Below are 16,528 nucleotides of genomic sequence, written 5' to 3' on the forward strand. Positions count from 1 at the left end.
GCCCAGGTTTGAATCCCAGCAAGGGTACGGCTAGCTGATGAGAGCTAAATAGCTTGAAATAGATCTATACTAATCTCTCTTCATGTATTTATCAGTAAGAATGCTACATATATACATACATACATACATACACACACACACACACCAGTGGTGGATTTCAAAAAAATTTGGAACCTCTTCTGTAGGTGTGGCCTGCTTTCCGGGTCCACTGGTGGAACCTCTTCTAACCGGTTTGATAGATTTGACGAACCGGTTCTACCGAACTGGTGCGAACCGGTAGGAACCCACCTCTGACACACACATACACACACACACAAATACATACATACGTACTGTATGTAAATAAAAGTCTTGTTTGTATGTGCCTATTTGATGAGGTTCATCAGTCTTGCAAGCCAAAAGATCTGAGCTTTCTGGGAAAAAGAAAAAGGTCTCTAGAAATATTTACAAATCTGAACGTTTTTAAAAACACCTTTTTTTAAAAAAAACACCCAAAGGGAACTTTTGAGAGATTTATCAAAGTAGGAAGCTTGGAGAAGCCAACATTGGCAGACTGGTCCTGTCTTCGTGAGTGCAATTCTTCTTTTTCGCTAATCCTCATTTGAGAGCCTCAGAACATTCCACTCGAGAGGATTTTTCAAATATTTCTAGAGTGATTTAAGAAGCCTGATTCAATGTGATTTTTCTCCTCTTGGCTAATCCACACAGAACAGAACGTGGGTTAAGTGTGTGTGAATCCAGAAAGATTCAGAGCGGACGCCGCACAAACTCCCTTGATTCCAGAAACAGCTGGTTTTTCTTCCCGACTCCACGATCTACGCAATCATTTGGCTTTCCAGATGTTCTTGACCCCAAAAATGTTGCTCTGGACAATGTGGGTGGAAGCTTTAAAGAGAAGCAAGCTCTCTGCAATCAACTCCAGACCAAGGTTTCCTAAATCCTAAACTGTCCAGTCTCTCTTAGGAAAGATGGACAGTGCAAAAATCCTATCAATCGATAAAACTCGAACAATAGAAAACAACTCTCCTTCAAGTTACGACCACAACTGAGCCCAATATTTCTGTTGCTAAGTGAGACATTTGTGAAGTGAGTTTTGCCCCATTTTACGACCTTTCTTCTTTGCTACCGTTGTTAATTGAATAACGGCAGTTGTAAAGTTAGGAGCTTATTAAAGTTATTAAATGAATCTGGCTTCCCCATTGTTCTGACTGAGGCTCCCCAAGAGCATGAAGCAAATTTCTTGTCCTGACAAAAATCCCTTTTATTAATTTGCTGTGAATTCTGCTCCTTCACATCCAGCAAAGTCTTTCCAGGGAGGATTTACGGTCATAGACCTTATCTGGCTTGGAGAGCTGCCAGGCCGAGATCTGCAGAACTTGGCAAGGAGCCTCGGAGAGTCACGAACCAATTAAGTGAACTAATTGTCTCCTGCAAACTCCACTCCCCTTTCGCTCCTCTTTTATTTCCTCTGGGAGGGGCCATTCATTGTCCACCTGTGGCCTTACTCCCAAGTCAACCCCTGTTCTTTAGCTCTTCCCATCGTCTGGCAACTCTGTGCATGCACACACTGGGAACAGGCTCCAGCTGTTCTTCTGCTCCACTGATCTCCGACTCCGAAGTCAGCTGATAACTGTCCGTCGGCCCTGGCCCCCTCTCTGCCTCCGACACAGAGCCCTCATCAGAGCCTTCCCCAGACTCCAGGACTGGCCCGTCTTCCTCCCCAACCTCCTCACTCTCCGAATCTCCTGCCAGTTCTGGTGGTGGAACACAACACTCTTTGACTTTGTCAGAAAGTTACAAAAGGGGATCACACAACCTCAGGACACAAGCGTCTGGATTTTTTATTCTGCAACCACAGGGATGCTCAACAAGTGAGAAAAATGGTAATAAATCACTTTTTCCAGTGCCGTTGTAACTTTGGACGTCACTAAATGACCTGTTGTAAATCGAGGACTCCCTTGTAAGTTCAGAGACCCAACTGCAGATTTCAACAAGGTGAGAAAAAATCTGTCGTGTCCTGAAGGAATCCTAGTTCTGGTCCAGGCGATATTTCTGGGGGCAAAATCCATCTTGCACCAGGCGCCCAATGTCTCTTTTATCGAAATTTTAAAAAAATCTCTTTTAAATGTATTAAAATGCTGGTATCCCACGATGGGAGTTCCCTTCTTGGCCCTGATGGAACGTACCAGCGGAGAGAATGAGTCTCACCTCCCCTTTCTCCAATCTGGCAGAACTCAAGGAAGAAGTGAAGAGTCGTAAAAGAGGGAAAAGATGCTGATGGAGACAAAAAGGGAGGAAAACCATGGATTCGGTACAAGGAGTTGGCGGCCGCAACTGCCAAACCCTTGGCGAGATTTTGCATTTGATTTGTAAAATAGCAAGCGTTCGATCTGAGCGGAGTTGAAATACAATTTGGAGTTTTTAACGGTGCAGCTGCGGGATTCTTTCCCCCTGCCCAAATTCGACAGGGGTATAAAGTCGCTATGATTCCAGGCTGCCACAAGTATTTGGCCTTCTTGGCTGAGACTGATGGGTGTTGTGGTTGAAGCCTGGTTTTTTTTTTTGCTGCGTTGGAGAAAAATTTGGTTTCCTTAGGAGCCTCGCTGCGGCCAGGACCAAAGTTTACAACTAAAGATGGACAGAAAAATGTTCCTTTCTTTGCAACTTGACGTAAGATTTTTGTTTTGCTTTCCAAGTGCCTTTTTAAGAAGAGGAGGGTTCAGGATACACCTAGTTGTGGTGGTGGGTTGTACAGTGGTAAAATCTATCCCCCCCCCACCTGTTCTGTGGTTGTGGCTTGGTGGGGGAGGGTCATGTGACTGGGTGGGCGTGGCCAACTTTCCCCCACTTTTTAAAGCATTATTTTCCTGCCTATTAGCCCGAAGTGGCAGGAAAAAAATGCTTTAAAAAGCGGGGAGAAAAGCTTCCAACAATGAGCTGCGTGATCCTCGGAAGCATTTTTTTTTTTTTTTTACTACCAGTTCTCAGAACTAGGGACAATCGTCCCCATTGGTTGGGTCCGATTTGGAGAATTTCACTTCTGGTTGTATACTTACTTAATGGCCCAAGGGATGTGTGCAAACTTCCTAGTGTTAAGTCAGATGAAGGACTGGCGGTTTTCAAAAGCTGGTTAGGTAACTTTGGGCCAATTGCCAGGAGACTGGGAGTTCTAGTCCCGCTTTAGGCGTGAAAGCCAGGTGGGGGACTTTGGACCAATCATTCAGCCTAGCCCACCTCACAGGGTTGTTGTTTTGGGGAAGGAGGAAGCATACTTTGTGTTTGTTGCCTTGAGTTACTGTACAACAGTCCTCAACATACGACTACCATTGAGCCTAAGGTTTACGTTGCTAAGCAAGGCAGGAGTTCAATGAATTCTACCCCAACAATCCTGAGAGGTGGATTGGGCCAAGAAAGACTCAACTCATGAGTTTTTTTCCCCGTAGTTGTTAAGCGAATCACTGTGGTCGTTAACTAAATCATGCGGTCGTTAAACGAATCTGGCTACCCCCATCAACTTTGCTTGTCCGAAACCAGCCGGAAGGTTACAAATGGTGATCATGCAGCACAACTTTCATCCACACCTGTTGTCAAACGCCAGAAAACTGATCGTCAAACAACCACAGGGATGTCGTGGCGGTAGTTAAGCGTGAAAAATGGTCACACATCCCTTTTCCCAGTGCTCTGGTCACTTCAAACGGTTGGACGTCAAGGTTCCCTGCATTTTGTAACAACAAAGGTGAGATACCAGTCAATCAATCCATCTCTGTTTGATTGGCACACCGTGCTGGGTACAGGAAACCTTGCTCTGCTTGGTGGGTCAGTTTAGGAATTGTCATCTGGGGTGTGTAGCCACAACCCGACACCCAGCCCCGATACAGTGGGCCAACACCCTCCCTCTGCTCCTTCTGGCGCCTGGCCATCCCTCTGGCCCGCCAGGCCTGCGGCCGGCCGTTTCCTCTCCTCTCCCCTGCTCACTTTGCAGCCCAGCGGTGCGCCAACCTCTGGCGCGGAAAGCAAACCCACAAAAATGTGGCGAGAGGGGAAATATTCCTCGCACGCCTCATCGACAACTCAGTAGGTTTCCATCTCGTCAGATGACTCACATCGCTCTTGCCTTCACTGTGGGTCTATTGTCTGCCCCATTTTTCGGCTCTTCCCTCCAAGCGTTACATTATAGACCCCAGAAATGTTCATTTGGAAAGTGTTTGGTGCCAACACAGAAAGAAAATATGTAAACACACCTTTGTTGGAAGTGCGCCCCCACAAACACACAGCGGCAGGCGTACCGCAGCTGAGAACGAGTGGGAGAGCACTGCATTTTTCCTCCGGGTTGCAAAATAAAATTGCTTCCACGTTAAAAAAGAATTGTGCATTCTACTACAGGTTGCCTTCGACGTGCAAGAATTCATTTAGTGACTGTTCTAAGTTGTAATGGCACAAAAAAAAAAGCCACTTAGGACAGATTTTCACGCTTAGAAAGTTGCAGCATCTCCAGGGTGATAAAAAATCCGGACACAGGGACGCTGACTCAGATTTACGACGGTTGTAGTGTCACATAGAAGGCCTTTTGCGATCTTCTGACAATGGGGAAGCTAAGATTCACTGAACAGCCGTGAACAAGGGAAGCAATTCACTTAACAACTGTGGCCAAAAAAAAAAAAAATATCGTACAAGGGAGCGACATTCACTCAACAACCGCCTTGCTTCGGAATGGAAATTTTGGACTCAATCATGGTCGTAAGTGACCAGCAAAGTCGACGGGGAAGCCCGATTCACTTCACAACCGTTCGTTGCTAAACGAACGGTGGCGGCGATCACTTCACCTCTGTGGCAAGCAAGGTCGTAAAACGGGGCGAGACTCCCTTTACAACTTAGCAACAGAAAAGTGGTGTTCAATTCTGGTTGTAGGTCAAGGACCATCTGTGTTGTGGCCTGCCAGTGGCCAGCAGAGCTGGCAGGAGATTCAGAGAGTGAGGAGGTTGGGGAGGAAGATGGGCCAGTCCTGGAGTCTGGGGAAGGCTCGGATGAGGGCTCTGTGTCGGAGGCAGAGAGGGGGCCAGGGCCGTCCGACAGTTATCAGCTGCCTTCAGAGTCAGACATCAGTGAGGCAGAAGAACAGCTGGAGCCTGTTCCCAGTGTGTGCATGCCAGTGGTTTCAAAAAATTTTGGAACCTACTGTGGGTGTGGCCTCCTTTGTAGGAGTGGCTTGCTGGCCATGTGACCTGGTGGGAGTGGCTTGCCGGCCATCTGTTTTCTTTCTTTCTCTTTCCTTCCTTTTGTCTCTTTCCCTTTTTTTCTTTCATCTATCACTTTTTTTTTCTTTACTTATTTATTTCTTCCTTTCTTTCTCTTTATCTCTCTCTCTCTGTCTGTGTGTCAGTGGTGGGTTTCAAAAATTTTTGGAACCTCCTCTGTGGGTGTGGCCTTTGTGGGGTGGCTTGCCACCCATGTTTTCTTTCTTTCTCTCTCTCTTTCCTTCCTTTTGTCTGTCCCTTTTTTCTTTCATCTCTCTTATCACTTTTTCTTTCTTTTTTCTTTACTTATTTCTTCCTTTCTTTATCTCTCTCTCTCTGTCTGTGTGTCAGTGGTGGGTTTCAAAAATTTTTTAAACCTACTCTGTGGGTGTGGCCTTTGTGGGAGTGGCTTGCCGGCCATGTGACCTGGTGGGAGTGGCTTGCCGGCCATGTGTTTTCTTTCTTTCTCTCTTCTTTTTGTCTCTGTCCTTTTTCTTTTTTTCTTTCATCTCTCTTATCACTTTTTCTTTCTTTTTTCTTTACTTATTTATTTCTTCCTTTCTTTCTCTTTATCACTCTCTCTCTGTGTCAGTGGTGGGTTTCAAAAATTTTTGGAACCTACTCTGTGGGTGTGGCCTTTGTGGGAGTGGCTTGCCGGCCATGTGACCTGGTGGGAGTGGCTTGCCGGCCATGTGTTTTCTTTCTTTCTCTCTTCCTTTTGTCTCTGTCCCTTTTTTCTTTTTTTCTTTCATCTCTCTTATCACTTTTTCTTTCTTTTTTCTTTACTTCATTTATTTCTTCCTTTCTTTCTCTCTCTCTCTCTGTGTCAGTCTGTCTGTCTGTGTGTGTGTGTGTGTGTGTGTGTGTGTGTGTGTGTGTCAGTGGTGGGTTTCAAAAAAAATTTGGAACCTCTTCTGTAGGTGTGGCCTGCTTTCCGGGTCCACTGGTGGAACCTCTTCTAACCGGTTCGGTAGATTTGATGAACCGGTTCTACCGAATAGGTGCGAACTGGTAGGAACCCACCTCTGGCGCATGCGCAGAGCTGCCAGAAGACGAGGACAACTAAGAAAGGAGGGCCGACTTGGGAGTAAAGCCACACCTTGGAGGTGAATGGCCCCTCCCAGAGGAAACAAGAGAGGAGCGAAAGGGGAGGGGGCTTTTGCAGGAAACAATTCCTTCCTTCGGTCGTATCAAGAGTGGAAAGTTCTGTTTGTGACTATGAGAGACTCTGGGCCAAGTTTTGCCTTGCCCTGTGTTGGGAAACTAGCTATCTGGCAGCTCTCCAAGCGAGATAAGGTGCGTGTGGATAAATATTCCTTTGAAAGACTGTTTGCCAAGCCTTGCGGACTGTGAGTGAAAGGAATTCACAGTTGTGTAAATCAGTGGTCTCCAGCCTTGGCAACTTTAAGACTTGTGGACTTCAATTCCCAGAGTTCCTCAGCCAGCTTTGCTGGCTGAGGAACTCTGGGAGTTGAAGTCCACAGGTCTTAAAGTTGCCAAGGTTGGAGACCACTGGCGTAAATTAAAGGAGGTTTTGCCGAGACCCAAACTCTGCTCCGTGCATTTTAAGGAAGCCTCGCTCAGAACAATCGGTATCTCACAACAGAAACGGCCGTCTCAGAGCCCCCAAATTTTCCGATTGTTCCCAGAACGTGACCGCAAGCACAGAATTTACTAACCAGACGCCTCTTCTTCAAAGTCCTGTCCAAGCTGTCCGTCTCGTTCTGAATCATGCGAAGAGGGGAAAGGGGGTGGGGGGTGGGGAACCTGCCAGACTTTTGGGTTGTTTTTTTTATTAATTTATTTCGAAAACCGGATATTTTTTGTGTGTAAATGAGTACGCTAAAGAGAGAAACGGCCGTTCTCCGTCGTGCCGGTGGAGCGGCCAGCAAGAGAAGCGTCGGTTGGGACATGCGCTGAGGTGTGGCTGGTGCTGCAGGAGCTTCGTCCCCGGGGGGGGGGGGGGGGCTCCGGATATCCCGATCTTGTGCCGAACTCCGTCGAAGGCAGCCCGCCTGGGGGAGAAGGAAGGAGAAAGGAAAGGAGCCAAGGTGAGCTCCTGGCAAAGGCCACCCACAGGGACTGTGTTGCTCCCTCCGAAGGGCTCCTTCTCGGGCGAATGGCTGGCGTGATGGTCTAACCTTTAAACCAACCCTAGTCTTCCTCTGGCACTGATGACGTTCCCTAGTTGGGTTATGAAACGTCTGCAGGAAAACAAGCAAGCTCAGAGAGCACCAAGGAGCCCTCAGTCCTCCTTCCCCATTTCTCCTCAAACCTTCTCCCTTCTAGCACTGATGACGTTAACTAGTTGGCTAATGAGATGTCTGCCAGAAAACAACCAAGCTCAGAGAGCACCAAGGACTCCACAGTCCTTTTCCTCTTCCTCCTCTTCTTTCTCCCTTTCACAAATCCCCACTACCTTCTGGCACTGATGAGATTACCGAGTTGGGTAATGAAATGTCTGGATGCTCCCTCCTCTTCTCCTTCTCCTTCCCTCCACACAACCACGTCCTTCTGGCCCTGAGGATGTTACTGACACGTTTGCAAGAAAACCGCCAAGTTCAGGCAGCTCAAAGGAACCCACAGTTGCCCTCCTCCTCTTCTACCTACCCCCAACATGCCCACCTCTCTCCCAGCACTGATGACGTTATCTAGTTGGGCAATGAAACGTCTGCAAGAAAATAAGAACCAAGCTCAAGAGAAGATCAAGGACCTCATCTTCCTTCACTCCAAACACCCATGTCCGTTCTAGCACTGATGATGTTCCCTAGTCCCTCTCCTCCTCCTCCTCCCCCCTTTCTCCTTATCCTTTACTCCACACAATCACTTCCTTCTAGCACTGAGGACGTTACCTAGTTGGGTAATGAAACGTCTGCAAGAAAACAGGCAAACTCTGAGAGCACCAAATACCCCTCCCTCCCTCCCTCTCTCCTCCACCTTTTCTCTTTCACTCCATGCACCCACTGACTAACACTGATGATGTTCCCTAGTCCCTCTCCTCCTCCTTCCCCCTTTCTCCTTATCCTTTACTCCAGTGTTTCTCAACCTTGGCAACTTGAAGATGTCTGGACTTCAACTCCCAGAATTCCCCAGCCAGCGAATGCTGGCTGGGGAATTCTGGGAGTTGAAGTCCAGACATCTTCAAGTTGCCAAGGTTGAGAAACACTGCTTTACTCCACGCAGTCACTTCCATTCTAGCACTGATGATGTTCCGCAGTTGAGTCACAAAACATTTGCAAGAAAAACACCAAAGTCACAGATTCCTTTTTCTTATTGTCTAAGACAGGGGTGTCAGATCAGCATCTTCCAGGGGCTGGCCAGGGAGTTTTTTTTTTTTTGGGGGGGGGGGGTTTGCCCCGTTTTTGGCTTGAATGGCCTCCTGCCTCACCCTGCCAGCCAAAACCTCCCAAGCCCCCCATGCAGCCCATTTTTTGGTCGGCAGAGTGTTGCAGGAGGCTGGGGAGGCAGAAAAAAGGGCACAATTTGGCTGGCAGAGGTATTGTGGGCCGGCCCCTCAATATTCCCAGGCCGGCCCGCAGGTCGATTTTAAGCACCCCTACGCGGGCTGAATCCGGCCCGCGGGTCTTGTGTTGACCCTCCCCAGTCTAAGGATCCAAAAGAACGAATTTCCTGGGCACCTGATCACTGCCACGGCACTTGGCCACGCCACTGAATTCCCTGCCCAGCTGAGAAAAGACCCCATAATTCTTCCAGGGTCCTTTTCCAACCGGATTAAAATTTTGGCCTTGGGGGGGGGGGGGGGGGGTGGAAGCGGATCCAGCCGGGAAGCCGAATGACACCCACCTCACCCTAGTCGTCGATATACTCGAAAGGCTCGGGGGGCTCCGGTTCCTGCTCCTCCTCCTCTATCTTGGGGCCGTGGGCTGCCACGGGCTCCACCAGCTCTTCCGTGTCCTCGCTGGTGTCTCGCAAGACGATGATGCCCCCAATGGAAAGCTAAGGAAGGAAAAGCACACAGCGACAGCCGTTAAGACTTGTATACCGCTTCACAGTGCTTTTACAGCCCCTCTCTAAGCGGTTTACAGAGTCAGCATCTCTTGTCCCCCAACAATCTGGGTCCACGTTTTACCCACCTCGGAAGGATGGAAGGCTGAGTCCAACCTTCAGCTGGTCACGATCGAACTTGCTGGCTGTGGGCAGATTCAGCCTGCAATAATGCACTTAAAGCAAGGAAAGGAAACGAAAAGGAAATGAAAGGAAACGAAAGGGAAGGGGAAGGAAGGAAGGAAGGAAGGAAGGGCAATCGCAGCTAGACTTATATAGGGCTTCAAAGTACTTCCCAGCCCTCTCTAAGCGGTTTACAGAGTCAGCCTCTTGACCCCAAAAAATCTGGGTCCTCATTTTACCGACCTCTGAAGGACGGACGGCTGAGTCATCCTTGAGCTGGTCAGAATCGAACTCCTGGCAGTGGGCAGAATTAGTTTGCAATGCTGCATCCTAACCACTAGGCCACCAAGGAAGGAAGAAAGGAAGTGAGTGAGTGAGTGAGTGAGTGAGTGAGTGAGGAAGGAAGGAAGGAAGGGCAATAGAACTTAGACTTATATGGATAGACGGACGGACGGACGGATGGATGGATGGATGGAGAGGCAGACAGACTGGCAGATGGACGATAGGTAGGTAGGTAGATAGACAGATAAGATAGACAGATAGATCGATAGGTAGGTAGGTAGGTGGACAGATAGGTGGATGGGGGGGATAGATAGATGGATGGATGGTAGGCAGGTAGGTAATGAAAACTCACCGTCTTGAAAGGCTGGTACCGGCAGCTCTCTGGCATGGTGAGCACCTTCAGCTGGGCTGGCATCACCCGGGCTGGATTGTCCAGGATCTGAAAAGAAGGTTCAGGCTCCTTCTTCTTCTCCTTCTCGTCCTTCTTCTCTGCTTCTTCCTGTTTGCAGATGGGAGAAAAGCCTCAATGGGGAATGGAGGGAACAGTTAACGCCCTGGGGGTGGGTTTCAACGCTTTGAAAACAGGTGAATTTTAGCAATTAAACAAAAATAGAGTCTTGGCAAACACCAGTTTGCTTTTCTTAGTTATGAAACCGAGATTCCGCAGAGCCCAACTGGCTGGAAAATGCAAAACCCTCTAGGTTAATAATCAGTAGTTTAATAATAGGGGCGCAGTGAGTCAGTGGCTCAGACACTGAGCTTGTCCATCAGAAAGGTCGGCAGTTCAGCGGTTCGAATCCCTAACGCAGCGTAGTGGAGGGAGCTCCCGTCACTTGTCCCAGCTTCTGCCAACCGAGCAGTTCGAAAGCACGAAAAAATGCAGGTAGAAAAATAGGAGCCACCTTTGGTGGGAAGGGAACAGCGTTCCGTGCGCCTTTGGCATTGAGTCATGCCGGCCACATGACCACGGAGACGTCTTCAGACAGCGCTGGCTCTTGGGCTTTGAAACGGAGATGAGCACCGCCCCCTAGAGTCAGGAACGGCTAGCACACAGGTGCTGGGAAACCTTTTCCTAATAACCAGTCCTTGCTATGAACTCTCTCCCCAGCTTGTGGTTAGTGTTCTCTACCAGCCATTCGGAGTGAACCCCCAAGGGATGCCTTCAAAAGCTGAAAAATGCTGTTCTCGGCTTACAGGTGTGATGCAAGTACAAAAAGCTAGTCAAATCTGCCCTCTGAATCAAGATGAGACGGACAATTTAGCAAGGAGGAGCTAAGCTCAATTCAAAGACGTTATTAATTTTCTACTTTCTCTTTAAGTACATTTTAAACTGTATTTGTTAAAGATTTATACCTTGTATTGGTTCTGGGAAGTCGGGGGGGGGTAAGGTTGGGGGGGCTGGGGGGGAGGTGGGAGGGAGAGGAGTTTACTAAGTTGGAGGGGGGGTGTTGGATTTTAAGGTACTATGATTGTACATGTACACTGCTATTATTTTTTTTTTTGGATATTGAAATGGAATTATAAATACCATCAACACAAAAGGGAGTTTGCTCAGAAGTTGAAATACACCGAGTGAATGAGAGGAAGAGTGGGAAGCAGAGGAGAGAAAAAAGATAGGAAGAGAGGGATAGGAGAGAGGGGGAAGGGGGAAGCTGAGGTGTATAAGGAGGAGTGGAAAGAGGAGAGAGGAGAAGGAGAAAGGAAGGGGAAGTGGAGTAGAAAATGATGGACGGAAGAAAGGATGTAGAAAGGGGGAGGAGAGAGGGGGAAGAAAGTGTCGGATAAGGTATAAATATGGTGTATGGAGAGCAGAAGAGCCAATAACTGGTTTTTTTTTTCTTTCTTTCTTTCGTAGTTGATGGTAAGATGAATTGATGTAATTACTTAATAATACAACATGATATTGACTATGTAATAGTATACATGTGATTATATGCTATGAAAATGGAAAATAAAAAAATTTCTATCGGAAAGATGAGACAGGACAATTGAACCACTTGCAGACGGACGCTGGATCCTGCCAACGGGCTAAAGCAGGGGTGCCCAAAACTTTGGGCACCACAGCCTGGGGGGAGGAGGTGCAACCTAGATCCCTCGCACGGACAATATAGACAAGCAATCCTCGACTTACGCTCACAATTCAGCCCAACAGTTTGGCTGCTAAGCAAGACATTTGCTAAGTTGAGTTTTGCCCCGTTTCGCCGACCTTTCTTGCCACAGCTGCTAAGCAAAGCACTGCATGTTGTTCAGTTAAGAACACGGTCGTTAAGTGAATCTGGCTTCCCCAGACTCTTTGCTTGTGAGGAGGCTGCAAAAAGGGGGACCCCACGACCCCAGGAACACTGCAACTGTGTCATAAATGTGAGTCAGGGACAAGGCTCTGAATTCTGATCGCGGGACCCCGTGGGGATTGCTGCGACGGTCGTAGGTGTGGGGAAACGGCCCTGAGTCCCTTTTTTGAGTGCCGTTGTAACTTTGAACGGTCACGAAATGGACTGTTGTAAGTCGAGGACTACCTATGTTTTTGGCTCCTCCCCGAGACGTAAGCAGGAAGGATGGGGGGAAAGGAGCAGATGTGGAAACTTCTGAGACTCTCCCCCGTCCTCCACCGAGGAGGGTCGGCCCGGGCTCCTTGGGAGGCCTCCTCTGCTCCCACATCTGGACAGCCTCAAAAGCTGCCACAAAAGCCGTCGCCATTTATGGGCTGATCCTGCAGGAAAATGTCCCATCCTAATTTAAGGCCTTCCCAGTTGCCTCCCTTTGCCACAAGGGCTGGATACGGTCCTACTATTCAGCAAAGAGATATTATATAGGTTTTCTACAGTCTCTCTCTCTCTCTCACTGTGCACGCACACACACACATAAATATCCATACAAAATAAATACACACATATAAATGTATACTCACACACATATATACATACATTTTATACACACACACAAAGATGCAATATATATATATATATATATATATATATATATATATATATATATATATATATATATATATATATATATATATATATATGTTATATTTGTGCTGATAAATAAAGGGAGACTAGTATAGATCTATTTCAAGTTATTTAGCTCTCATCAGCTAGCCATACCCTTACTGGGAATCGAGCCTGGGCTGTATTGCCTCTAAGGCAGATGTGTTAACCATTGAGCCACAGAGCTCGACTCCTTATCAGCCAGCCAGGGTGAAAGGTATCTATTTAGATTTTACAACCCCCGGTATGCCCAAATATGGGAGGAAGATCACACTTCCATTCTCTGTCCTTCGGCTCGTCACAAGAGACCATCCAGACAGAAACCCAATATTTTTTACTGTTGCCTTTTTGTTACATTTGTTATATTTGTGCTGATAAATAAATAAAGGGAGACTAGTATAGATCTATTTCAAGCTATTTAGCTCTCATCAGCTAGCCATACCCTTACTGGGAATCGAGCCTGTGCTGATCACTACTTCCATTCTCTGTCCTTCAGCTCGTCACAAGAGGTTTTGTAGATTTTGTAGATTTTAATAGCATTTATAGGCCGCCCTTTTCCCTGAGGGGACTCAGGGCGGCTTACAATAACAAGGAAGGGGAGTGAAGACAAAACATAAAAAGAAATGTGCAATAACTGAAAAATACTAAAAACACAACATTCTCTCAGCATTCGGGAGGGGCGGAAGAGTTTATCCCCAGGCCTGACGGGCTAGCCAGATCTTGAGGGCTGTACGGAAGGCCTGGACTGTGGTCAGGGTACGAATCTCCACGGGGAGATTGTTCCATAGCGTCGGAGCAGCAACTGAGAAGGCTCTCCTCCGGGTAGTCGCCAGTCGGCACTGACTGGCGGATGGAATACGGAGGAGGCCCGCTCTATGCGATCTGATGGGACGCAGGGAGGTTATTGGCAGAAGGCGGTCTCTCAAATAGTCAGATCCACTACCATGGAGCGCTTTATGGGTGGTAAGTAAGACCTTGAATTGCACCCGGAGATCCACAGGCAGCCAGCGCAGCTCGCGGAGGATAGGTGTTATGTGGGCGAACCGAGGTGCGCCCACAATCACTCGCGCGGCCGCGTTCTGTACTAGCTGAAGTCTCCGGGTGCTCTTCAAGGGCAGCCCCATGTAGAGCACGTTGCAGTATTCCAGCTTAGAGATCACAAGGGCTCGAGTGACTGTCGTGAGAGCCTCCCGAGTCAGGTAGGGCCGCAACTGGCGCACCAGGCGAACCTGGGCAAATGCCCCCCTGGTTACAGCCGATAGATGGTGATCAAAACTCAGCTGTGGATCCAGGAGGACTCCCAAGTTTCTGTCTGGATGGTCTCTTGTGACGAGCCGAAGGACAGAGAATGGAAGTAGTGATCTTCCTCCCATATTTGGGCATACCGGGGGTTGTAAAATCTAAATAGATACCTTTCACCCTGGCTGGCTGATATGGAGTCGAGCTCTGTGGCTCAATGGCTAATACAACTGCCTGATATGTAGTACAGCCCAGGTTCGATTCCCAGTAAGGGTATGGCTAGCTGATGAGAGCTAAATAGCTTGAAATAGATCTATACTAGTCTCCCTTTATTTATTTATCAGCACAAAATATAACAAATGTAACAAAAAGGCAACAGTAAAAATATTGGGTTTCTGCCTGGATGGTCTCTTGTGACGAGCCGAAGGACAGAGAATGGAAGTAGTGATCTTCCTCCCATATTTGGGCATACCGGGGGTTGTAAAATCTCTCTCTCATTCATTCTCTCTCATTCTCTCTCATTCTCTCTCTCTCTCTCTCTCTCTCTCTCCACACACACACACACACACACACACACACACAAATGTATACACACGTATACATACATTTTAAACACAATGCACACACATATACATACATACAAAATATATACACATAGAAATACACACACACACACACACACACACACACACACACACACACACACACCCTGGACATCCTCAGGCTGGTGTTTTGGGCTTAAAGTGTGGCCGGAGCTGCCGTCTTTCTATAAATCTTGGTGGGGGGTTTATAGGTTTATAGAAAGACGGCAGCTCCGGCCACACTTTAAGCCGAAAAGACCAGCCGGAGGATGTCGAGTGGGACCTCGCCGGAACGTTGCCAAGACAGTCTCAATCTTACAGGGGAAAAGACCCGAATACAAATATACGCTCTGTATATTCTCTCTCTCTATATATATATATATACACGATGTACTATATGTATATAAATATATACTATCTACATATTTTCCCTCTTGCGCTGAATTTCCACGGGAGATGAGTCAGAAAAGGTGCTACAGATTCTCCTTCAATACCAGCAGTCCTCAACTTACAACCGTTCATTTACTGACCGTCCAAAGTTACAACGGCAAAGTTACAACTGTTTTCCACCCTTACGACCCTCAGGGTCACACTGTCCAAATTCAGACTGGGCTTGGCAGCGGACTCACACCATTTATGATGGCTGCAGTGTCCCGGGGTCACGTGATCCCCATTTGCGACCTTCGGGCGAGCAAAGTCAACGGGGGAAGCCGGATTCACTTAACAACCGGGTTATTAACAACGGCAGGGATTCACTTAATTGCTGTGTTAAAAAGGTCGCAAAATGAGGCAGAGCTCCCTTCACCAAGGTCTCGCTGAGCAATGTAAATTTTGGGCTCAATTGTTGTCGTAAGTCGGGGACGGTCTGTATTTTGAGAGGGGAGAGAGATTTCTTTTTTACTTCTGGGAAACCGGAATGAATTCCCAAAATCTTCCTTTCTCGACTTCTCGTTTTTACAATTCCCGGGAATTATTTTTTCCCCCCGACGTGGAGAAATCAAGAGCCGCTTCCTCCCGATTCCAAACCCACCCAGACGACTCGACTCACCACTTCCATTTTCTCCTCTTCTTTCTTCTCTTTCTCTTTCTCCTTCTCCTTTTTCTTGGCTTTTGCAGTGATGGACAACACGGCGGTGGAAACCTGGCCGTTGCGCGCGGGGAGGAAGGGGAAAGAGGGGAGGGTTAGAGGAGGAAAACATACTCTGGGCCTCCCTGATACGGTTTATCCAAAGCTCAGGGAAAGGCAAAAAAGGGGTGGTGGTGGAGGATGATGGGTCTGGGGGTGCAATGAGATGGGGAGATTTGGCCAGAAAGAAACGGGCCCTGGCGTCGCTTGCAGGCTTTTCCGCGGAGTTTACAAAGGAAGGAAGGTCGATTTTGTAGAGGAAGTCAACAAATTCGGGATTTTGGCTTCTTTGCTATAGAAAGACTGAAGCTCTCCATGGTCCCCATAGAGCAGTGTTTCTCAAGCTTGGGGACTTTAAGTCCTGTGGACTTCAACTCCCAGAATCCCCCAGCCAGCACAGCTGGCTGGGGGATTCTGGGAGTTGAAGTCCACAGGACTTAAAGTCACCAAGGTTGAGAAACACTGCCATAGGAATAGGCTGTCCGTCTTCCACCCACCCACCCAGGATTAAGGTCATTAATTAATGAATGTAATCAATGAAAAGAAGAAAAAAAATGTCCGTCTCTCTATCTGGCGTGGTTATTGATGGTTAGGGAGGCTCTAAAGGGAGGGACCCGGATGCCCAGGGGAAGCCCCCTGATGGGAGATGCGACAAACCTTCTCCTTCTCCTTCTCCTTTGGCACTTCCAAGGGGGCTGGGTAGGCGAAGGTGGAAGGCTTCACGTTGGAGCGGTACTGCACTTTTGGCATCTGAAAGAAAGGAAGGAGAGAAGGAAGCATGGGAGGGAGGGAGAAAAGAAATAAAGAAAGAAGGGAGGGAGGTAGCAAAGGGGGAGGGGTAGGTGGAAAGAGAAAAGGAAGGGAGGGAGGGAGGAAAGGAAGAAGGAAGGAAAGAAAGAGGGAAGATGGGAGGGAGGAAGGAGGAAAGAAGTAAGCAAGTAGGGATGG

General features: G+C 47.8%; 1 protein-coding gene across 1 annotated transcript in view; it reads right to left on the bottom strand.

The window, feature by feature from the left end:
• Positions 1-7,062: 7,062 nt before the first annotated feature.
• LOC116514058 (26S proteasome non-ATPase regulatory subunit 1-like) overlaps positions 7,063-16,528 on the bottom strand; it is a 50,776-nt gene continuing 41,310 nt past the window's right edge. The window contains exons 5-9 of the mRNA XM_032225489.1: positions 16,238-16,330; positions 15,503-15,595; positions 9,997-10,143; positions 9,039-9,191; positions 7,063-7,249 (exon numbers count right to left, since the gene is read on the bottom strand). Of these exons, the coding sequence (XP_032081380.1) occupies positions 9,045-9,191; positions 9,997-10,143; positions 15,503-15,595; positions 16,238-16,330 (480 nt within the window). The 3' untranslated portion in view covers positions 7,063-7,249; positions 9,039-9,044. The remainder of the gene's footprint in view (positions 7,250-9,038; positions 9,192-9,996; positions 10,144-15,502; positions 15,596-16,237; positions 16,331-16,528) is intronic.

The sequence above is a fragment of the Thamnophis elegans genome, chromosome 10, assembly GCF_009769535.1.
Source record: "Thamnophis elegans isolate rThaEle1 chromosome 10, rThaEle1.pri, whole genome shotgun sequence".
Taxonomy (NCBI): domain Eukaryota; kingdom Metazoa; phylum Chordata; class Lepidosauria; order Squamata; family Colubridae; genus Thamnophis; species Thamnophis elegans.